Source organism: Staurois parvus, unplaced genomic scaffold (genome assembly GCF_062004578.1).
Source record: "Staurois parvus isolate SC_StPar_1 unplaced genomic scaffold, SC_StPar_1.0 ptg000560l, whole genome shotgun sequence".
NCBI classification, from domain to species: domain Eukaryota; kingdom Metazoa; phylum Chordata; class Amphibia; order Anura; family Ranidae; genus Staurois; species Staurois parvus.
This window is the reverse complement of record NW_028318356.1, coordinates 174,332-198,949: the sequence shown is the minus strand read 5'-3', so window position 1 is coordinate 198,949 and position 24,618 is coordinate 174,332. Positions and strand designations below refer to the sequence as shown.

Sequence of the window (24,618 nt, the reverse complement as noted above, 5' to 3'; positions counted from 1 at the left end):
GGTTAGCACTTCCACCTGGCAGTACTATGGTCACTGGTTCGAATCCCAGCCACAGCACCACTTGCCTGGAGTTTGCATGTTCTCCCTGTGCCTGTGTGGGTTTCCTTCCACACTCCAAAGACATGCTGGTAGGTTAATTGGTTCTTCTCTAAATTGGCCTGTGTATGTATGAATGGGAGTTAGGGACCTTAGATTGTACACCCCTTGAGGGTTAGGGACTGATGTGAATGTACAATATACTGTATATGTATATATATGTAAACTGCTGCATAAAATTGATGGCACTATATAAGTACCTGAAATAAATAAATAAGATGCAGCACTGTCCTAAGAAGTGATCAAGTTAACCCTTTGAGGGTTGGTCTGTCATTGCTAGGCACTACAGTACTAGTGTCTAAGTGCATTATAGCAGCCATCCAGCTGGGAAGCTGAGGTGACTTGGTTTAGGTGATGGATGTCCCTGGTAGTAGAGGAGCCTTTGTGCTTGGTTCCTTCCCTAGTGATTGGTACCCCAGCTTGGGTCCAATTGTGGTACAGGCATCCTAATGACCCGGCCTGAAAGTCACAAAGAATGTAATGAAGCCTCATAGTATGAAAGCACAGATAAAGAATGGTACAGAGCTTCCTTGGATATACATAAAACAGCTGAGATAAGGAGTAGAACTTGTGCATCAGTATCACTGGGATGGGGTGATGGATTGCTTTGATACTCAGTTGAGGAAAGCAGTGTGTCATATTACCGTAGTCAAAAATTAATGACATGTTTGCTCAGGAGAAGTGTCCCTTATAATGAAGAGTGCTGCCTTAATGACATACCCTATACCTGCGACAGCCTACCTGCCGAGCCCGAACAAAGAAATCTCTTTTTGTAGTGTTTCCAAGCTTTCAGCAGTTATGTACACATGGAAAAAAGTGCCTTCTTTCCTGTCTGTTGCCAATCATCATGGCATAGCTACGGAGGTCTGAATCTGAAAAGAAGCCTGAACTTCCCACAATAAAATGAAAGCTTTCTTTTTATGTTTGGTTTGGTAATGCACATATTAGTGCAATTCATTTGTGTATGATCTCCTGTATACTATTGGGATATTTTTATTCATTTGTTTATTAAAATGAAAATTTTCCCTTCTTTTATCAGTTATAAGCTTAAATGTGTAAAACCCAAAACTAAGAATGTAATATGTTTCATCTTAGCCATCCTTGGATGTGGTGGCTGCATTAGTTTTCTCTTTATAGGTTTTTTTTCCCTCTGTTTTCACCTGGTGAATTGGCCAGTAACACACCACCTGTATTGGCAAGCCTACACTCTGGATGAAGGAGCAACAGAGACACTTTTGGAAAGCAACATTGTCAGCCTGAGGGGAAGAGAGTGTACTAGCAGATTTAGATACACTAACTCAATGAAGCCAAACTCCAGCTCACACTGCAGTTACATGAGCCGCTACAGCAACAGTTTTTTTTATTTTTTTGGGATAAAAGGTTTTACATGAATAAAGGCTGATCTTTGTAAGCACCCCTATCAGTGGTAAATAGATTGTCTCAACACTTTATCTGCTGCATGTGTGTCCACATCCAGCTTGTTCTATTAAAAAACAACAGACTTACTGGCTGAATCACGAGGTAAAAAAAAAAGAAAGAAAACCTAAAAAAAGAATCTAAAGCAGCCATCACTTCAAAGAATTGTTGAGCTACAGTATAATAAATGTTTGCTTTTGAGTTTAACATTGTTAAAATCTGCTCATCAATCTCTAATGTGATTGAAGTAGGTGGCTAAGCGTCTCCACTATTAGGAGACAATACTGTAACTAGATATTTAGTGATTTCAGCTTCAAAATAATACTTAATTGTCCTTCTCCTTTAAATGTGGAACATGTATTGCTTTTTACAATAAAGAGAGATTACCTTTATATGCATCTAACAATATTGTTTAGATGTGTGTTTGCAAAATACATTGTAGTTAGAGATGAGCGAAGTATTCAAAAATTCGATTCGACTGATTCGGCGAATTCGTGGAAAAATTTCGATTCGAGTCGAATATATTCGCTGTGAATTTAACTTAAAAAAGGGTGTTTCTAGGCTTCAGAGAGACTTAATATTAGTGCTGAACACTGTACCTTTAATTTAAATGCCCTTGGAGTCTGCTGGGGAAGAGAAAAAATACTGTCAGTCAGTATGACATGCAGATGAGTGCCGTCGATCTTAGAATCACCGCACACTTCACTCATTTGGGCAGTCACGGGGCCAAAACCAGAGTGTGGAGCCACAGTGTGGCGGTGGAGGCAGCAGCAATGGGAAGCCATACAGCACCCTATGACAAAAATGGAAACCACCAGCAGTGTGAGGAGACCTGAAAGTGGCACATGGCAGAGTGTGGCGATAGAGACAGCAGCAATGGGAGGCCGTACAGGGACCCATGACACACTCTGGACCTGGCAGCAGCATGAGGAGGCGGTACAGGGGCCCATGGCAGATTACGGGCCTGGCAGCAGCATGAGGAGTCGGTACGGGGGCCCATGGCAGATTACGGGCCTGGCAGCAGCAATGGGAGGCCGTACAGGGACCCATGACACACTCTGGACCTGGCAGCAGCATGGGGAGGCGGTACAGGGGCCCATGACAGATTACGGGCCTGGCAGCAGCATGAGGAGTCGGTACGGGGGCCCATGACACACTCTGGACCTGGCAGCAGCATGAGGAGGCGGTACAGGGGCGCATGACAGATTACGAGCCTGGCAGCAGCAACTTGGACAGGAGGACGTTCAGCTTCTGTACCGTCTGGTGCGTGCTCGCAAACTGTTGTCTCTTGGAAACGGATTCCAAGAAAGACTGCTGACGGAATCCGTGAAGAGGAGTAGCAGGAGAAGGAGCATCTGAACGAGCGGAATATGCCAACAAGCGACAACAGGGGCCCATGACAGATTACGGGCCTGGCAGCAGCATGAGGAGTCGGTACGGGGGCCCATGGCAGATTAGGGGCCTGGCAGCAGCTATGGGAGTCCCGTAATCTGCCAACACCCTATGACAAAAAATGGAACCCACCAGCAGTGTGAGGAGACCTGAAAGTGGCACATGGCAGAGTGTGGCGATGGAGACAGCAGCAATGGGAGGCCGTACAGGGACCCATGAGAGACTCTGGACCTGGCAGCAGCATGAGGAGGCGGTATAGGGGCCCATGGCAGATTAGGGGCCTGGCAGCAGCTATGGGAGGCCCGTAATCTGCCAGCACCCTATGACAAAAAATGGAATACACCAGCAGTGTGAGGAGACCTGAAAGTGTCACATGGCAGAGTGTGGCGATGGAGACAGCAGCAATGGGAGGCCGTACAGGGACCCATGAGAGACTCTGGACTTGGCAGCAGCATGAGGAGGCGGTATAGGGGTCCATGGCAGATTAGGGGCCTGGCAGCAGCTATGGGAGGCCCGTAATCTGCCAGCACCCTATGACAAAAAATGTAACACACCAGCAGTGTGAGGAGACCTGAAAGTGGCACATGTTTGGGGCATGATTCATGGCGGATTTAGTCAGTTGTGTCAGGAACTGGTGGTTTGAAATCCAGACTAATCCACGCCTGATTCATTTTCACAAACGTCAGTCTCTCCACACTTTGGGTGGACAGTCGTGTCCTCCGCGGAGTTGCAATACCTCCTGCCGCACTAAACACGCGCTCCGATGCCACGCTACTGGCCGGGCATGACAGCCTTTCAAGGGCAAATTCAGCTAGTTGGGGCCAAAGGTCAAGTTTCGTTGCCCAGTAGTCAAGGGGATTGTCTATCTCGGTTGGCAGGGTGCTGTCCAAGTAGGCCTAAGCCTGTTGTTTGAGGTCCTGCTCCAGGTCCACCTGATGCTGCTGCTGCTGCTGCTGCGGCTGGTTAGTAGTTTCCTCACTGCGCTGGTGAAGAAAGCTACTCATCATCGACTGCAGACTGAGGCAGCCGCTGCTGGTGGAGCTGCCACTGCTCCTACCACCCCACCCCTCCCCTGCTGCCATGGCAGCGGAACGCGAGCGCACAGGGCCCACAGTGTCTGAGGATGGACGTTGGCGCAGACAGGCAGAGACCAGCTGACTACATAGGTGGTTTTTATAGTACGTTATTTTGGCCTCCCTCTCAGCAGGTGTGAAAAAGGCCACCATTTTTGAACGGTAGCGAGGGTCCAACAAGGTGGACAGCCAAAAGTCATCCCTCTGTCTGATGGTTATTATTCGGCTGTCGCTACGCAAGCAACCGAGCATGCTATGGGCCATTTGTGCCAAGGAATGCGAGGGACTCCCTGCCTCCATCTCCACAGCATACTGCCACGGTGCGTCTGGGTCCTCTGTCTCCTCCTCCTCTACCAGATGCTCCTGCTCCTCCACTCCTGTCCGCTGAGTGGAAAAACCACCCATTTCACTCAATAATTCCTGAGCACCAATGTCCTCCTCTACCTCCTCCTCTTCTTCCTGTCCTGCCCCCACAGGGGTCATGTGGCGTTGAGATCTGTGCGCCACGTCTACCGCACCCTGACCAGCCATTGTTAACAGCATTTGTTCCAGGACGTGCAACAGAGGAATGACGTCGTTCATCCCATAGTCCTGCCGACTCACGAATAGCGTGGCCTCCTCAAAGGGCCTGAGCAAGCGCAGGTGTCACGCATGAGCTGCCAATGGCTGACATCTAAGTTACACAGGGAATACCTTTATCCGCTTTTAACATCAGGAAATCAGTGATGGCCTTTCGCTGTTCGTAAAGGCGGTCTAACATATGTAGGGTTGAATTCCACCTTGTTGCAACGTCACAGCATGAGGAGTCGGTACGGGGGCCCATGGCAGATTACGTGCCTGGCAGCAGCAATGGGAGGCCCGTAATCTGCCAGCACCCTATGTCAAAAAATTCAACACACCAGCAGTGTGAGGAGACCTGAAAGTGGCACATGGCAGAGTGTGGCTATGGAGACAGCAGCAATGGGAGGCCGTACAGGGACCCATGACACACTCTGGACTTGGCAGCAGCATGAGGAGGCGGTATAGGGGCCCATGGCAGATTAGGGGCCTGGCAGCAGCTATGGGAGGCCCGTAATCTGCCAGCACCCTATGTCAAAAAATTCAACACACCAGCAGTGTGAGGAGACCTGAAAGTGGCACATGGCATGAGAGACTCTGGACCTGGCAGCAGCATGAGGAGGCGGTATATAGGGGCCCATGGCAGATTAGGGGCCTGGCAGCATCTATGGGAGGCCCGTAATCTGGAGCACCCTATGTCAAAAAATTCAACACACCAGCAGTGTGTGAGGAGACCTGAAAGTGGCACATGGCAGAGTGTGGCGATGGAGACAGCAGCAATGGGAGGCCGTACAGGGACCCATGACAGACTCTGGACCTGGCAGCAGCATGAGGAGGCGGTATATAGGGGCCCATGGCAGATTAGGGGCCTGGCAGCATCTATGGGAGGCCCGTAATCTGCCAGCACCCTATGTCAAAAAATTCAACACACCAGCAGTGTGTGAGGAGACCTGAAAGTGGCACATGGCAGAGTGTGGCGATGGAGACAGCAGCAATGGGAGGCCGTACAGGGACCCATGACAGACTCTGGACCTGGCAGCAGCATGAGGAGGCGGTATATAGGGGCCCATGGCAGATTAGGGGCCTGGCAGCAGCTATGGGAGGCCCGTAATCTGCCAGCACCCTATGTCAAAAAATTCAACACACCAGCAGTGTGTGAGGAGACCTGAAAGTGGCACATGGCAGAGTGTGGCGATGGAGACAACCCACCGACTGTTTTGCTCGCTGCCAAGCTGCCACGCTCTTCTCCTGATGATGCGGAAGCAATAGCCTGATGACGACGAGGCTGCCAAGTGCGATCAGCCTCATCATCATCAATTAGGGTCTCCGCCTCACTACTAGCCCCCTCGGCTGCGTGTGGGTCAGGAGACAGACCTGTCTCTAGACCGGCTACCGAGCCACTCTCCTCGCCACTACTTCTTCGCCTGGCTGCTGAAGAGGCGGATGTCTCCCCCCGTTCCTGACCGCCCTCTGTTAGCTCTTCCTCACTGTACTGGATGACACCGGGAGCACTAGCCTCTGGCTGCGAATAGTGCTGCCTCGACCCCTTCCTCTGCTGCCACGTCTGCTCGCTCCTAAAACATTGCCTCCTCTGCCACTCCTCTGCATGTTGTCTGACATACTCTTTAATTAAACGATTCTGTGTCCCTGAGTAACAATTCTGTGTCCCTGAGTAACGTTTCTGTGGCCCTAAGTAACATTTCTGTGGCCCTCAGTAACAATTCTGTCTGCCCCTGAGTAACAATTCTGTGTCTGTCCCTGAGTAACAATTCTGTGTCCCTCAGTAACAATTCTGTGTCCCTCAGTAAAAATTCTGTGTCCCTCAGTAACAATTCTGTGTCTGTGCGAGTAACAATTCTGTGGCCCTAAGTAACAGTTCTGTGGCCCTCAGTAACAATTCTGTGTCTGTGCGAGTAACAATTCTGTGTCTGTGCGAGTAACAATTCTGTGGCCCTAAGTAACAGTTCTGTGGCCCTCAGTAACAATTCTGTGTCTGTGCGAGTAACAATTCTGTGGCCCTAAGTAACAGTTCTGTGGCCCTCAGTAACAGTTCTGTGTCCCTGAGTAACAATTCTGTGTCTGTGCGAGTAACAATTCTGTGGCCCTAAGTAACAGTTCTGTGGCCCTCAGTAACAATTCTGTGTCCCTGATTAACGTTTCTGTGGCCCCAAGTAACGGTTCTGTGGCCCTCAGTAACAATTATGTGTCCCTGATTAACGTTTATGTGGCCCTAAGTAACGGTTCTGTGGCCCTCAGTAACAATTCTGTGTCTGTGCGAGTAACAATTCTGTGGCCCTCAGTAACAATTCTGTGTCTGTGCGAGTAACAATTCTGTGTCTGTGCGAGTAACAATTCTGTGGCCCTAAGTAACGGTTCTGTGGCCCTCAGTAACAATTCTGTGTCCCTGTGTAACAATTCTGTGTCTGTGCGAGTAACAATTCTGTGTCCCTCAGTAACAATTCTGTGTCCCTCAGTAAAAATTCTGTGTCCCTCAGTAACAATTCTGTGTCTGTGCGAGTAACAATTCTGTGGCCCTAAGTAACAGTTCTGTGGCCCTCAGTAACAATTCTGTGTCTGTGCGAGTAACAATTCTGTGTCTGTGCGAGTAACAATTCTGTGGCCCTAAGTAACAGTTCTGTGGCCCTCAGTAACAGTTCTGTGTCCCTGAGTAACAATTCTGTGTCTGTGCGAGTAACAATTCTGTGGCCCTAAGTAACAGTTCTGTGGCCCTCAGTAACAATTCTGTGTCCCTGATTAACGTTTCTGTGGCCCCAAGTAACGGTTCTGTGGCCCTCAGTAACAATTATGTGTCCCTGATTAACGTTTATGTGGCCCTAAGTAACGGTTCTGTGGCCCTCAGTAACAATTCTGTGTCTGTGCGAGTAACAATTCTGTGGCCCTCAGTAACAATTCTGTGTCTGTACGAGTAACAATTCTGTGTCTGTGCGAGTAACAATTCTGTGGCCCTAAGTAACGGTTCTGTGGCCCTCAGTAACAATTCTGTGTCCCTGTGAAACAATTCTGTGTCTGTGCGAGTAACAATTCTGTGTCCCTCAGTAACAATTCTGTGTCCCTCAGTAAAAATTCTGTGTCCCTCAGTAACAATTCTGTGTCTGTGCGAGTAACAATTCTGTGGCCCTAAGTAACAGTTCTGTGGCCCTCAGTAACAATTCTGTGTCTGTGCGAGTAACAATTCTGTGTCTGTGCGAGTAACAATTCTGTGGCCCTAAGTAACAGTTCTGTGGCCCTCAGTAACAATTCTGTGTCTGTGCGAGTAACAATTCTGTGTCTGTGCGAGTAACAATTCTGTGGCCCTCAGTAACAATTCTGTGTCCCTCAGTAAAAATTCTGTGTCCCTCAGTAACAATTCTGTGTCTGTGCGAGTAACAATTCTGTGGCCCTAAGTAACAGTTCTGTGGCCCTCAGTAACAATTCTGTGTCTGTGCGAGTAACAATTCTGTGTCTGTGCGAGTAACAATTCTGTGGCCCTAAGTAACAGTTCTGTGGCCCTCAGTAACAATTCTGTGTCTGTGCGAGTAACAATTCTGTGTCTGTGCGAGTAACAATTCTGTGGCCCTAAGTAACAGTTCTGTGGCCCTCAGTAACAGTTCTGTGTCCCTGAGTAACAATTCTGTGTCTGTGCGAGTAACAATTCTGTGGCCCTAAGTAACAGTTCTGTGGCCCTCAGTAACAATTCTGTGTCCCTGATTAACGTTTCTGTGGCCCCAAGTAACGGTTCTGTGGCCCTCAGTAACAATTATGTGTCCCTGATTAACGTTTATGTGGCCCTAAGTAACGGTTCTGTGGCCCTCAGTAACAATTCTGTGTCTGTGCGAGTAACAATTCTGTGGCCCTCAGTAACAATTCTGTGTCTGTGCGAGTAACAATTCTGTGTCTGTGCGAGTAACAATTCTGTGGCCCTAAGTAACGGTTCTGTGGCCCTCAGTAACAATTCTGTGTCCCTGTGTAACAATTCTGTGTCTGTGCGAGTAACAATTCTGTGGCCCTAAGTAACAGTTCTGTGGCCCTCAGTAACAATTCTGTGTCTGTGCGAGTAACAATTCTGTGTCTGTGCGAGTAACAATTCTGTGGCCCTAAGTAACAGTTCTGTGGCCCTCAGTAACAGTTCTGTGTCCCTGAGTAACAATTCTGTGTCTGTGCGAGTAACAATTCTGTGGCCCTAAGTAACAGTTCTGTGGCCCTCAGTAACAATTCTGTGTCCCTGTGTAACAATTCTGTGTCTGTGCGAGTAACAATTCTGTGGCCCTAAGTAACAGTTCTGTGGCCCTCAGTAACAATTCTGTGTCTGTGCGAGTAACAATTCTGTGTCTGTGCGAGTAACAATTCTGTGGCCCTAAGTAACAGTTCTGTGGCCCTCAGTAACAATTCTGTGTCCCTGAGTAACAATTCTGTGTCTGTGCGAGTAACAATTCTGTGGCCCTAAGTAACAGTTCTGTGTCCCTGTGTAACAATTCTGTGTCTGTGCGAGTAACAATTCTGTGGCCCTAAGTAACAGTTCTGTGGCCCTCAGTAAAATTCTGTGTCCCTGAGTAACAATTCTGTGTCTGTGCGAGTAACAATTCTGTGGCCCTAAGTAACAGTTCTGTGGCCCTCAGTAACAATTCTGTGTCCCTGAGTAACAATTCTGTGTCTGTGCGAGTAACAATTCTGTGGCCCTAAGTAACAGTTCTGTGGCCCTCAGTAACAATTCTGTGTCTGTGCGAGTAACAATTCTGTGTCTGTGCGAGTAACAATTCTGTGGCCCTAAGTAACAGTTCTGTGGCCCTCAGTAACAATTCTGTGTCTGTGCGAGTAACAATTCTGTGTCTGTGCGAGTAACAATTCTGTGGCCCTAAGTAACAGTTCTGTGGCCCTCAGTAACAATTCTGTGTCTGTGCGAGTAACAATTCTGTGGCCCTAAGTAACAGTTCTGTGGCCCTCAGTAACAATTCTGTGTCTGTGCGAGTAACAATTCTGTGTCTGTGCGAGTAACAATTCTGTGGCCCTAAGTAACGGTTCTGTGGCCCTCAGTAACAATTCTGTGTCCCTCAGTAACAATTCTGTGTCTGTGCGAGTAACAATTCTGTGGCCCTAAGTAACAGTTCTGTGGCCCTCAGTAACAATTCTGTGTCTGTGCGAGTAACAATTCTGTGTCTGTGCGAGTAACAATTCTGTGGCCCTAAGTAACAGTTCTGTGGCCCTCAGTAACAATTCTGTGTCCCTGAGTAACAATTCTGTGTCTGTGCGAGTAACAATTCTGTGGCCCTAAGTAACAGTTCTGTGTCCCTGTATAACAATTCTGTGTCTGTGCGAGTAACAATTCTGTGGCCCTAAGTAACAGTTCTGTGGCCCTGAGTAACAATTCTGTGTCTGTGCGAGTAACAATTCTGTGTCTGTGCGAGTAACAATTCTGTGGCCCTAAGTAACAGTTCTGTGGCCCTCAGTAACAATTCTGTGTCTGTCCCTGAGTAACAATTCTGTGGCCCTAACTAAAGTTTCTGTGGCCCTAAGTAACAATTCTCTGGCACTCAGTAACAATTCTGTCTGTCCCTGAGTAACAATTCTGTGGCCCTAATAACGTTTCTGTGGCCCTAAGTAACAATTCTCTGGCACTCAGTAACAATTCTGTCTGTCCCTGAGTAACAATTCTGTGGCCCTAATAACGTTTCTGTGGCCCTAAGTAACAATTCTCTGGCACTCAGTAACAATTCTGTCTGTCCCTGAGTATGAATTCTGTGGCCCTAACTAGCGTTTCTTTGTCCCTAAGTAACGATTCTGTGGCCCTAATTAACAATTCTGTGTCCCTGAGTAATAGTTCTCTGTCCCTAAGTATCGTTTCTCTGTCCCCAAGTATCGTTTCTGTGGCCCTAACTCTGTCCCTGTCCCTAATACAGAGCGGTCTGCCTCTGTTCAATGACTGCAGGCAAATGAAGAATTCCAAAATGGCCGCTATTTATAGCTCGACCATTACACAGTGCTAGCTGGCTGGCTGCTGATTGGCTGATGCGATCACATGTCGTTGAGGAATGCATTATGGGTCAGCGCGCCTTGTCTGCGCGCCTTCCCAGACATCCCCGCTCCGTCGCCGCACATGTCAGCCGCCATTTTCGGAAAAATTTCGATTCGCGCGTCCGAATTAGGCTATTTTTCCGATATTCGACTCGAATTCCACTTCGGCTACTTCGATTCGCTCATCTCTAATTGTAGTCATTTAAAAGAGCATTAATGTACAGATATAACAAATCTATAGTATTATACTGACTATATATTTGGAAATATGGACAGCTTTCCATCCATATTTGACTGGAAATAGAATTACAATTATTTTGAAGGGTTCAACATCAAGGAACAGATGGTCCTTAGGTCTCGTTTTCACTCTCCTCCCTCTTTCTTTCTTTCTTTCTCTCTTTCTTTCTTTCTTTCCTTTTCTTTCTCTCTCTCTTTCTCTCTCTCTATTTCTCTCTCTTTCTCCCTCTTTCTCTCTCTTTCTTTTTCTTCTGGGTTGGGTTGTCTTCCGATCCAGTGAAGCATCCTGGGAAAGGTAGCACCCGGTTCTTGATCCCAGTGGGATGTGGAGATGGAGAGGAGCTACATCATGTGAAATCTTCCAGTTTCAGTTTCCATATGGACACATTCACTTTATTTCAGATTGACACATTGAATTGGGAATTATACTTTAAGCATACTGTTAGGGAACACTAAGGTCCAAATCTATTTACAGTTCTTTTGCTTAATACTGATTTTGAATGCATCTCTTTTAATATTTGATGTTACCTAGGCTGTCTTATATGTCATCACACATACTCAGAGAGGGGAAATGTTTCTTATACCTTCTCTAATCCTCTCTTTATGTAATGCATTGGGTTTTTTATTTGTAAAGGGGAAAATTGTACTCCAGGGGCGGACTGACAACTCATAGGGCCCCTGGGCAATAGGGGATCATGGGGCCCCTGTGTCCTTGCCCAAACTCAAAAAAGCCTATTAAAAAGGTACCGGGGCATCTCATGGGGCCCCCTACTGACCCCGGGGCCTCGGGCAGTGCCCGAGTTTTCAAATGGTCAGTCCGCCCCTGCTTGTGTCAACCCCACAATGTTTTGTACACTTTCTTTAAAATTATTGAAAAGTGAACTTGAGTAATTCACAGAAATCTACAACCTGTAGTTTTGATTGTTCATTTTTGTAAACTGTTATAAAAATATAAATACATTTATATAATGTAAATTGCAATTTCATTTTTTTTTTTTTTTTTTTAAATGAAAAACAAAATATTTGGTGGATGCTTGAAAGCTGATGGAAAGCTTACATATTTTTGTATTTGCTTACCCATGGCTTAATATTGTTATCTTACCTGATTTGAATTTAGTAGCAATGCTTTCACCACTGTTGCACATGCTGTTGTATGCAGTGACCGTTGTAGTATACACCTCTCCACATGTCAACTCTTGTACCTGACATGATGTATTCCCAGTGCTGCAGTTATGCCTGTCTCCATTGATACTGATCAGTGATGATGTATAAGAAATGGCCCCAGGGGAATAATTCCAGGATATGAGCACTGAGTTTTCTCTTCCATCAACAAAGGTCTTTACATCCATGGGAACACAGGGGGCTGATGACCGAAGTGATAAAAGATAAAAGTATATTAATTAGTGCTTACTGAGCATCTGAAGATAACACTAAGTACCTACATTTAAGACCCATTTAGACCTTTGCAAGTGTGTAGAAGTGCATTTTTTAGTAGTATTAGTCATTGTACATTGACATGCTTTACTGAGTTTCCACTGTGTTTGTGAAGTGAGGATTTGGACTGGATAGAGTTAAAGCAGAACTGAAAGTATTTTTCAACAGATTATGAGCAGCCAGGCTATTTATCACAAAAGAGACTTGCTGTATCTCTTCTGCAATAAATAAACCTACCTGCCTGTTCTCGTTCTTCTGCAGTATATGTAAACTGAGCCGTGTATGTGCAGCTCAACTTACATCACTGGCACAGCCATGTTTGCCTGGATGATTAATTCCTGGGTTTCTGGGCTCTGGACATACCACACTATATGGGGATTTCCATGTGGACCTAGTTCCACCTACAGAGCCAGCCATATCACTAACAGGTTCATTTGGAGGATACAGTGGTTACATATGAGGGGAGGATTATCCATAGAAGAGAGACCTGTGTGTTACCCCCACTAGGAGGGGAGATGTCTGGTTGACCTGTTTCTTATATGGGTCCATATGAGAAGGTGAGGGTCCACCTATACTATATGTTCACTGTGGTGATGTACACCATTTAAAGACTTACAGCACCGGGATTGTGGGCTCACCCACCAGTAGGAGGATGTTTTTTTTCCATCTGGAAAGAGTTTCTTTCTTTTTTCTTCACCTTTTGTGGACTTTCACATTGAAGTTTATATATGTTTTTTGGACTTTATGCTATGCTATTTATGTTTATGATTTTTGAGCAGTGCAGCAGTACATATTAGTTTTTTATATTTTTCATGATGAACACACATTCTATGTGTTTGCAGCAGCTTGTATTTTGTGTATTTTCACTGTTGATCTATTTGGCAGCGCACAATTTTTTCACTTGTCTATAATTCCTGGGTTTGCACAGAAGTTATATCATCCCACACCGGCCAATAAAGATTACTTAAGACTGGCACCCAGGGAGAAGATGCCAGCAAGAAACCCCTCATAGACTTCAGAGCCTTTAGCTGTTGGGGAAGGCTTGTTAAATAGCTGTTGCCAGCATATCACAGGGCAGGTCACGTGTGTTTTGATGAATTGCAATCAGCTTTTATGGGTCTTCCATTGCAAGACACAGAAAAAACTGACATGTACTGCTTGCAGTGCAGAGATAGGTGCAGATACTATTTTTATTTGGGAGAATATGGACACATGCATTCAAAACACAATAGTGTAAATGGGCCCTTAATGCATCCACTTGGAGGCAAACAGCAGATTCCATAATTGTAAAATTAAAATCATACACAGAAGTGTTGTTAGTATAATCTTACAGATCCCAGGTTCAGTTTTATGTCCTTATGTCTTTTATCTTTCCTCTCTCGTCTTCTCTCCTTATTTCTTCCTTCCTATATTCATTTCACTACACACTGTCAATACTCATCTTGGCACAAAACATAAGCTATCTGTTACAATATAAACCCCAACCCACCTGTGATTGTAACATTAGACATAATCTAAGGGCGTCCTACTATGCATGTACAATGTTCATTACTTGGAGAATAAAATAGGAAAGAAATTCTGATCCAAAAAGTTCCTTTTCTTTATCCAAGGACGCCTCATTAGGCCCCCTTTTCTGTGGAAGCATTATTAAAATATATAGTTGTCACAGAGCTAGTTCCCCCCCCCCCGTTTCCTTCTTGATACCCCCCCCCAGCGTCTCCTCACTCTGCTGCCACCAGGAGTCTGCCCCCTGCTGCGCCTGCATGTGGATTTGCCACATGCAGGCTCCACTTCTCTTGCCCCCCCCTCCGTCTCCACGGGCACAGCACGATCCTGCTCTCCCGCGCTCCATGCCCACCAGAGACAAAGGCCACGCTCCCTCCCTCCAGGGGGCGGGGCCCACTGCCATGCTAACCTGATGCCAAGTCTTGGGTTACCACGGCAACAAGAACGCACCCAGCTCTGCATATAATGCCGAAGAGGGCTCCCGGTCTCTGCTGTTGTTTCAACTGCTCCCCCTGCCTGCTGCTGTGCAAGGACTGTGCTGCAGCCAGACCCCACGGATCCCCCTCTCACCAGCCTCCTTCACTGATGGACTGCAAGCCTGCTCCGGACCTCCCAGCCCTCTCCGCCCCCCAGGCTCTCCACTGCTAGCTGGTGAGTGGATTAACCCTCTGCCCTGTGTGGACTTCAACCCCCTCTGCCCTGCCTCACATCCTGTCTATTGAATTAACCCCATTGTGCCCGGATCTCTGCCCTGTGTGGATTTTAACCCTCTCTGCCCTGCCTCACATCCTGTGTATTGAATTAACCCCGTTGTGCCCGGATCTCTGCCCTGTGTGGACTTTAACCCTGTCTGCCCTGTTCCGCATCCAGTGTATTGGATTAACCCCGTTGTGCCTGGACCTCTGCCCTGTGTTGGACTTGAGCCTGAGTCTGCCCGAAACCATTTTCCAGTGGACTCCAAACCCTGCTGTGCCCTCGCTGCTCTGTCCTAATGAACCCGGTGTACTATCGGTACCCTGTTGTCCCATATTGCCATCCTGAGAACCCTACTGTATCGCTTTGTCTTGTGTTGTTCTGTGGACAAGCTGTTCTATTGTCTGTACCCCGAAAAACTCCCCAATAAATGCTTGCACATTGGGTTCCGGGTGATCTGCCTCCATGTGCTCTCTCTCTCTCTGCGCTCCTAGTTCATCACAATAGTCAATATGCTTTTGACTATGTTTATCGGTGCCTGTATTCTTGACCCATCCTGTTTATGTAAACCTCTTGTATTAAATTAAAAAAAAATCTTTGCAAAAGGAAAATATAACAGTAATGTGACCCTGTAGCCAGAAAAAAAATTATGTTTGTCTTTTTTTAAGGTTTGCAAGTATTGTCTCCTTTTTCAAAAAACACATGTAAGGCAATAATATCTACAAATTTTAGCTTACCAGAATACATCTTTACAGACTGGCTCAATGGTCCTTCGCACTGCTTGTTAACAGCATACACAAATCCATCATATTCATGTCCACATGGTAGGCCAGAAAAATCACAGTTCATTCCAGCAGAGTTACATGTTTTATTGACACCATCAGATCCAACAAGATATGATGTAAAACCTTCAATACCAGCCATTGCTGACCAAGACAAAGCTACAGAACCAGCAACACAGTCTATTCCTCCAAGGACATTCACAGGTGTACATGGGGCTGAAGGGAGAAACACAAATACATTTGTAAAAATTGATGAAAATGTAGCATCCCTAGCTGGTTCCCTATGGTCTCCTGACTAAGTATTTAATAGTTCTTTTACACTGTAAGCCGTGTACCGGGGTGGGCACCCCAGGATACAGTGAAGTCACGAACGAGGAAAGCAACCCCAACACCAGCTTTTGCCACAACAGAATTTTACTTAGATGTGGCAAATAAACACAAATGCTGGGAACATACAATAAATTTACATACACCCAGCCCAAAAGCTGAGACCCTTGTGCTGCGCAGCACGGCGCCTTCTGATGGATGAAGGTAGAAAGTGTAGTATTTACCTACTGGTGGGCACAACTAAGCTGCCACACCTTACCCGTTATTACCCTAAAAGAGCAAGAATCAGTGTATGGGTGTATGGTATGGGCTAGCCTGCGGTGCAGCACAACAGTTTACAATCTTACACAAATCTACAGTATTCCCCCTCCCATAACTGGTCCTGTAGCACGTGCCTGAGTATTCCTTCTGAGCAAAACACCAGTCTGGCTTGAGTTTGTGGGATTTTATCAGCTCTCCAATGTGAAATGTCACTTTAAGTTATGGAGTCCTTCCAATGATCAGTAACAACATTTGTGGCCTGACACAAACAGAGACCCTAACTAACTAACTATAGGCCTGGTCTCAGTCTATAGGCGCCAACACTGAAATGAGGTGCGTGCACGATCTTACCGACCCGGGTCTGCTTTGCATGCGCTGGTGACTCTGAACAGCACAAATGTCTCTCCAACAAGCATGCGATATCGCAGTATATGTTGCGTTGTTCTTCTGCTCTCATCAGCATTGCTGGCAGCAATTTTCCTTTCACTGAACAGGATCAGGGTCTTGGACACGATCAGCTTCACTTAGCCGCAGCTCTGGTTACTGAGGGATGCATTCACACCTGGACGTCATCGGATTCTCAGCTCACATTCATTCAGCATCGTCCAAAACATGGTTGCAGTCTCCTCTTCCTGTTTACTAAACTCCATGTGAAAACTCCACCTCTTATTGAATATAGAAATATTTATGCAGTCTGAGGCTGTGTTAGAAAAACAGTGACATCTTGTGGCTAAACCACAGAATGTCACTCCCGAACGTTTAATTTACTGCACACAAACAGTGTTCAAACAATGAGAGCTGTTTCCCCATCTCACAACACTCTGCACAAAGCCGAAATATATAAAGATATACTGTATTGCAGACCTCATTTATGTAGGATGCACTCTGACTGGCTGTAGGTGTTTGATCGGACAGGTTGAGGAGGACTCTTTTGATTCTTTGGCCTTTGAAGGTGAGGTTCCAAATTGACAATGCCAGTGAGGGGTAATCGGGGAGTGTACAAGCTGATGTCACAGTAAACAGCATGTGTAAGTGATAACCTTAGTATGGCTTTTATGTTATAAATGGAGTGAGTTCCTAAGAACTGGGTGAGTTATCCTGCACAGCAGAAAACCTTACAGACCTTAAGAATGGGCCCAAATTTCTTTTTCTTGAGCATGGTTCAAAAAAGCACCTGTTTCACAGCAAATATTTTAATATTCCAGTTATTTTGCTAAGAGTTAACTCACTATAAGTTATTCTTCTGTGAAATTAATTTCCAAACATGTAAATAAAAAAAGTGCAATGCTAATAATTATAGCTATACATAGACTTTTTCAAACAAAGTGCAAACACACCATGATAGAAAGAAAAAGTAAAAGCAGCAAGGGTTGGTGAGCTATGTCCATAAAGTCCTTATGAGGGAACCGATAGTTGATGGTGCTCATAGAGATGTGATAATGAACAAGGTGACCTTCACTTTCAAACCACATACACAGCCTCTTATCATAAACATTTGACCACCTGGAAAAAAGGACGGTCAAGAGGCACAGTTAAACATCAACTACAGGAATGGATCATCTCCCAACTTCACCCGCTTGCATCCAAATTCTCAGACTCAATGGTTAATCCAATCCAGTGTTCAACAGTGCTCTCATTAGATAGTACTCAGAGAGAGAACAGAGCTATCTCATAGTGTAGTAAAATTGAGTTTAACCATTTATTTAAAAATAATATAATGCACTCACATTCAAGCACATAAAATTCAGGATTTCAGTAATTCCAACAAAATGGCCGCTACTCCCGATGCACTGTTGACCACTTGGTTGGATTAACCATTGAGTTTGAAAAGTTGGATGCAAGCGGGTAAAGATGATCCTGTTCTGGAGTTACCAAATTAATATACCTATTGACCTTAAAGCTGAAGTTTAGCCATAGCTTTAGTGACCTAACTCACCTTTAAAAAAGGATGTCCCATGTTGTGCAGGCAGCTGTATAATGTGCAGGGATGCCCAGTCCTCTTCCTTCTGCTGATTTTTTGAAGATGCAATGACAAATTGCTCTAAGCCTTCTGTTTAGCATCAGTGTACAAGCTCCTGAAAGGAGACCAGCCCCCTGCTCTATCATCCTCCATTGAGAAAGATATTCTATTCATCACACTGCATGTAACATGCTCTGTGAATGGGCCAGAGAAACCTGTGGTTCACCAGACGCTTCCCCATTCAGAGATCGTGTTACATGTAGTGTATACTATGAAACAACTTAGTGGAGGAAGGAGAAGGGGCGGGTCCCTGGGGGGGAGGGGTTTCTCTGCAGCTTCATAGAACACTCATAGCAATTAACTCCCTAACAATATGGGCCATACTTCATTACAGGTATCTAAGGTCACTAAAAGTATAGCGATTTTTATTTTTATAGCTAAACTTAAGCTTTACCCCCTTGGTACCAGCCGTATGCATATATGCAGCCTTTCTGTGGGTGCGCCTTAATGCATAGAGGCTGCATATAAGTATACCTAAAGATAAACAGACCTGTGTGGAGAGCACACTCCCGGCACAGCTACCGACAGCTAACGGAAAGCTCCCATTCTCTATTTGCAATCTGGAGCTTTCCGATCATGTGAACGCTGTGACAGCCAATCATGGCGGTCACATGATCAGAAACCCCGCCCCACCTCCTGGCATCTGAAACCCCTTAAAGGACCGAGAGACACCAGTGCCAAGGAGTTAAATATTGCTTAACATTTGCATATTCATACATATTACAACTAATGGATAAAAACATGGTACAATAGTATTTTAAACTAGAAAATCTACAATTTCTGGGGAAATTGTGTAAAGTGTTCTTGCAGCCAACCCTTACCAAGTGATTGATGAAATGTAAGCAGTGCACATGGCAAGCCTGATAGAGGGAGAAATGCATTTCAGCTTGTATTTTGCAGCTCACAGTTAGCCTCGCTGACTCAGCTGCCTGTGAGTCATCTTTGGTTGCTATAGCAACTCACTCAGTCAGGAAGCTGACAGGCTTTTATAAGCACACTGCTCCATCTTGCCAACTTCTCTGGCGATTGCCATCTTCAAACACTTGTAGTTTTAAAAGTATAAATGCTACTGCGAAGAGCTTGATATTGTGAGAATCACAAGAACCGGACCTACATTTTGATGTATAGTATGTCTCTGAAATATTAAACATGAAGGCACAGTGGCAGTTTAAAAACGTCCCTTAAAATTTCAGGTGGCTGTGAGTGAAGTTTCAATGAAAGTCAATGGGAGGGGTGAGTTGCAAACAAATGGTCATATTGTGAAAACTATCAGGAGTATGGCTTAGCCGTGAACATTTTTAGTGACAGCAGGGTTAGCTGAACGTTTTGATATAAGATATGTGTAGGTGGGCTTGAAAATGACAGAGTGATGGCAGTTTACAAATCATGTTCTGATTTTTCCTTCCACACTGTAGCTTTGTCATTTCTCACTCTAGTTGTTCCATTCATTCCTATGGGAAAATGTCGCCACAAAAACCGCAATATTTCGTGAACGATTCAGCGAAACGTTCCACAAAGTAACAGCAATCCGATCGGGAACAATCCGCACGTTTTGATATATTACTTGTCTTTGTAGTGTAAAAACTGTGGGAGGAGTTAGCGTGGCAAATTTGGCTATAATAAGAATATATTTGTGAGATAACAATAAGTGTTCTTTGCAAGAACACTTAAATACCTGTAAAAGAAAGGAAGATATAAGATTCTGAAGATAATGAAATTTCCTCAGTATGACATCAAGGATAAATGTGAATCTAAAGTGAAAACATTTTTTTAGTTTTGGATAGAGTGGTAGGGGTTGGAACTCTTGTCAGTCTTTTTATTGTTATCTGTGTACAGTTTATGGAAGGATAATCCAAAATTTTGAGATGTCACCAGAACCAGAATAGAGGGGAAATCTCCAAATGGGGATGCTTGTTTAGCTGACAACATTTTAGGAGGGGATTTCTGTAATGTTGGAGAGGTTTCCTTTCACTTTCTGTCATATATGCAGGCTAGCAAGTGAAATCTCTACAGTTGAAACATATATATACAGTATATATTAGTGATAGTTGAAAAAAATTAGTGCTAAGTAATGAATAACAAAATACTTGTGATTGAATTCAGTAATAGAAAAAGGTGAAAGAAACCATTTTATAGAAAGTTTGGAATCCATACGTAGATGAGCTTTATTAATCCACAGTTGCTATACAGTATATAGCGGTATATTGGCTGGGTTTCCATAAGGTTTCTAGGTATTTTCTGACTGAATACAAATCCATCTAGTCTAGACGCATACTATTTGCAATTAGGGACACACACCCTCACCAAAACTGATGTCAAATTGGGAGCAGAGGCTGTAATTGCTGAAACTGATGGCACATGGATGCAGGGGTGTTTTTTGTCAGAAAACACGTCCTTTGCATGGGTGCATGATGAAGTATGCCATTGAGAACGAGGCCTAAATATCACACCGAAAGTCAACACAGACTGAAATTCATAAAGACCAGTATAGAACTTGTACTTGAATTTGGCGCATGCTGCACCACTTTTAGATTGCATGCTAGACACTTTCGCAAAATCTGTCTGTGCCAGTTTCTCTGTACACCAAAAGAGAGTAGGTCTTAATTAGCTCTACTTTTGTAAAATATGAACTATTGGTATTTTATCTTGAATTTGGCACATTCAATTGTCGGAATGTAAAAGTGACCCATTTTAGAAATACCTGAATTTGGTGCACAAGTCCCTATCATCATTTCAGCGCGTTACATTGGCGAGGGATTAAAGCCAGAAAAGTGACACAGAAGCTTTGTTGAAGTCTCCCCAGAGTGCCTCTTCCAGGCATTTGTTATAGTTTGTTTAGTTAGCAAGACATCAAATCACATTAATTTTCATTTATGTGTAAAATTGTATCTGGAAGCAAAAAACCCCACTCTGGAATCTACATAAAATCACAAGAAATAGACTATTAAGTAATCTATAAACTTTTGACCAGAGTCAAATCATCTGTAGGCAGGACCATGAAATATGGAACATATCTCCATCAGTTGGTCAGCCTCTGAAGCAGGTTTCAGGGTAGGAAGGGACAACATGAGCTATCCATATAAACCATATAAATGCTGCGCTACATTCAAACTTATTTAAGTGAATGTGGAATCCAATAACTCAAATCAAAATAGTGACAATAATAATAAAAATAAATAATATGTGCTTAATGATAACAAAATTACCAAATAAACCACCCAAACTGATGAAAAAGCACAAACTTAAATCTATACGTATGTGCATGAGAAATACACATACATATATTACATCACACGTGCACAATGTGAAGTGAAATGATGACTAAATAATAAACGCAAACTCAAAGTCCAATAATGAAATGTTGAAGGTGAACAAAACTGTAAACGGTGTTTCCAATAATACTGTAAGGTGACCACAAGTGAAACAAATCGTGCAGATATCTGGGTGTAGATAGAGCTTATGAATCCAACCACCTTCTGGATTAGCCTCTCACCTCATCACTTCGACCCTTGCGGGTCAAAGAGCAGTAATGGATCCCTCTCACAGATCCTCCAGGCACCACAGCACTCCAAAACCACTTTTCAGGATTTAGTATTCCCACTCAGGCTCTTCTCCAAGTATAGGTGAAATATCAATTTCTCAGAACAAAAAAGAGGAATCCTCCCATAGTGTAGTATGTTTATTATACCATAGGAACATAAAATCTTTGGTAAAATTGCACTTACGTAGCAGCCAGTCCACATTAGACCCTCATGCTCTCAGATGAGGATATATCTATGTTTGTTGGGTGTACAGCTGAATACACAGGTGTACCAAGATGGCCGCCACGCCGGAAATACGTCACCGCGCTACGCCGACGCGTTACGTCACAATGTCACGTGACTTCATCAGGGCTGTCAATCACAGTGACGATAGCTCTTTATATACCCGGCCAGGATAGAAGGAACCACCCACATAGAAGGTGTTATCTTCAACCTCATCGCATCGATACTTCCTGCGGCCATTAAACTGAAGACCACTGGGGACTATTATGCAGAGATGCATAAGCTAATATCTACAATGGGCACATTTACACAGAGAAAAACGAGGAATGTATAATGATGCACCAAAATGTAATAATTGCAGAGATGTATACACTAATATCAGCAGTGGGCACATTTACATAGAAAAAACCAAGAAATGTATAATGATGCACCAAACTGCAATATTGATTAAAAACAGCAAAAAATATTAAGCAAAAAATCTAATACCCATTCCCATTTGTATAAAATATTTTATTTATTAATTAAAATAATATAAAATAATAAAGTAAAAAATATATATAAAAATAGGCCATATCTCACCTAATTGAACGCCAAAACTCTAGTGATCTCTAATTATATATACCAATATAAAGCCCATATCTATTAATATATATATATATACCATTAACCGGAAACATACATATACCTCTGCATATAAGGACGCATCCGTATATATATAATCCTAAATGATAAATAAATATAAAAATAAATTAAATTAATTAAAACTATATTAAAAAATGAATATTTAATTAATGAGAATATTTTATAAGAGAAAATATTTACTTTAATTAACTACATCCTTCACCAGCCCATAAAGGATAACTCCGAATAAAATCACACACATATATTCTATCTGAAAGCATGAGTTTACATAATCAAAAATTGCATATACCCATAGCTCCATCTCAAACTACCTCAGAAATCAGAAATAAAACAATTTACATCAAACTCGATGTTCAAACCATTAGGAAAATAAGTATGCATACTGTAAATCCACTTCGACTCTAATTGGCTCAAAGTACGCACCTTATGGCTGCCTCGCCAATGTCTCTTGTATTTCGTGATACCCCAAAATTTTAATTCACTAGGGTCTTTGTTGTGACACTTGGCGAAATGCTTAGAGACGCTATGCTTCGGGAACCCCTTCTTTATATTTTGTACATGTTCCCGGAGCCTGACCCAAAGTGGTCGTTTAGTTCTCCCTATATATTGCATTCCGCAACTACATTGCAGCGCGTACACAACTCCCTCTGTCCTACAAGTGATACATTCTTCAATTTAAATTCTTTCTCACTCACAGATGAAGAAAAAGTCATCAATTTCTTTATTCTTGCCAAAAGGCAAGAATAAGAAATTGATGACTTTTTCTTCATCTGCAAGGGTCGAAGTGATGAGGTGAGAGGCTAATCCAGAAGGTGGTTGGATTCATAAGCTCTATCTACACCCAGATATCTGCACGATTTGTTTCACTTGTGGTCACCTTACAGTATTATTGGAAACACCGTTTACAGTTTTGTTCACCTTCAACATTTCATTATTGAACTTTGAGTTTGCGTTTATTATTTAGTCATCATTTCACTTCACATTGTGCACGTGTGATGTAATATATGTATGTGTATTTCTCATGCACATACGTATAGATTTAAGTTTGTGCTTTTTCATCAGTTTGGGTGGTTTATTTGGTAATTTTGTTATCATTAAGCACATATTATTTATTTTTATTATTATTGTCACTATTTTGATTTGAGTTATTGGATTCCACATTCACTTAAATAAGTTTGAATGTAGCGCAGCATTTATATGGTTTATATTTACTTGATCACTGGTATATGATTTAATGCTAGCAGCTGTTTGGGGTTCATATATTAATTTAGTTTGTTTTAAACACACATTTGGAGCGCAGGAGGGTCACACCACTATAGCTATCCATATAGACACTAATTATCAAAGTATTATTATTCTAAGGTCAGAATATTTGTTGAGCACTTAGCAATTGTGAACCAAGTCACCTACCACTCTGCACCCAATAAATGGAGTTTGCCTGCTGAAATAGAATTGATAACTAAAAATAGAAAATATAGTAATGCAGGAACAGTACAGCATGGAAAATTTTCAAAACTTGGTTAAAGGGTTTAATGCTAAAGTGGTGTTGATTGACTTAGAAATCCAGTTTGGGTTGGACATATGCAATATAATAAATAGTTTAGATAACTAAGGTATTTTACTATTCTTGATGAAACAGAAATGGGGTTTGAATAATCAAAATAATGAGGGATGAAACTGCCCAAAGGTAATAGAACAGATTAGGAAGGAATGAGATCTTAATTATATTAATTCTTCAGATCCATAATATTGTATATTGCAGTATTAAGGTTAAAAGGCAGGGTGGTGGAAGGTAACAAGCAGACAACAGAAATTCATATTGATGAGGTATGAGGATAACTAAAATGAACTGATATGAAAGTTATTTTCTAAACTAACATTTTTGAGCACATTGCGAAGACCTATTAAAAAGTGACCATACGGATCTGTAACATATATCAAAAATAGACCCAATAAATAGAGAACTTATCAGCGATATTCCCAGAGAAACAGTCTTGAACTCTTAAACTCGTGGACTCTCATAGAATAATGACTAGATTCTAAATACCTTATGGATTTAAGTATTTATATTTTTACCTGTGATAAATTCTGTGGGGCTACTGCTTTGTCCTTGACATTGGCCATTGTATCCTGTGACAGTAAGGTAGTAGGTGAGGCCACAGTTCAGATGTGTGATGTCACAAGAAGTGGATGTTGTGTTACAAGTGCGTTCTCCATCTGGTCCTGTCACCAGGGCTGTGTAATTAAAAGCCCCAGGTGTTTTGCTCCAGTTCAGGGCAGCTTCATTAGTATGGCAGTTGACATGTGCAGTGACATTCTGTGGCATACATGGTGCTTTAACGAAAATTGTATTGAAATTAGTATTGGCAGATGATCAATAAACAGTTGTAAGTCCTGATGTACATTGC

The 24,618-nt window shown here is 43.4% G+C and overlaps 1 protein-coding gene across 1 annotated transcript in view; it reads right to left on the bottom strand.

The window, feature by feature from the left end:
- Positions 1–24,618, bottom strand: part of LOC149450900 (uncharacterized) — a 222,272-nt gene that overhangs the window by 112,380 nt on the left and 85,274 nt on the right. The window contains exons 19-21 of the mRNA XM_089691268.1: positions 24,287–24,544; positions 15,152–15,412; positions 11,884–12,144 (exon numbers count right to left, since the gene is read on the bottom strand). Of these exons, the coding sequence (XP_089547394.1) occupies positions 11,884–12,144; positions 15,152–15,412; positions 24,287–24,544 (780 nt within the window). The remainder of the gene's footprint in view (positions 1–11,883; positions 12,145–15,151; positions 15,413–24,286; positions 24,545–24,618) is intronic.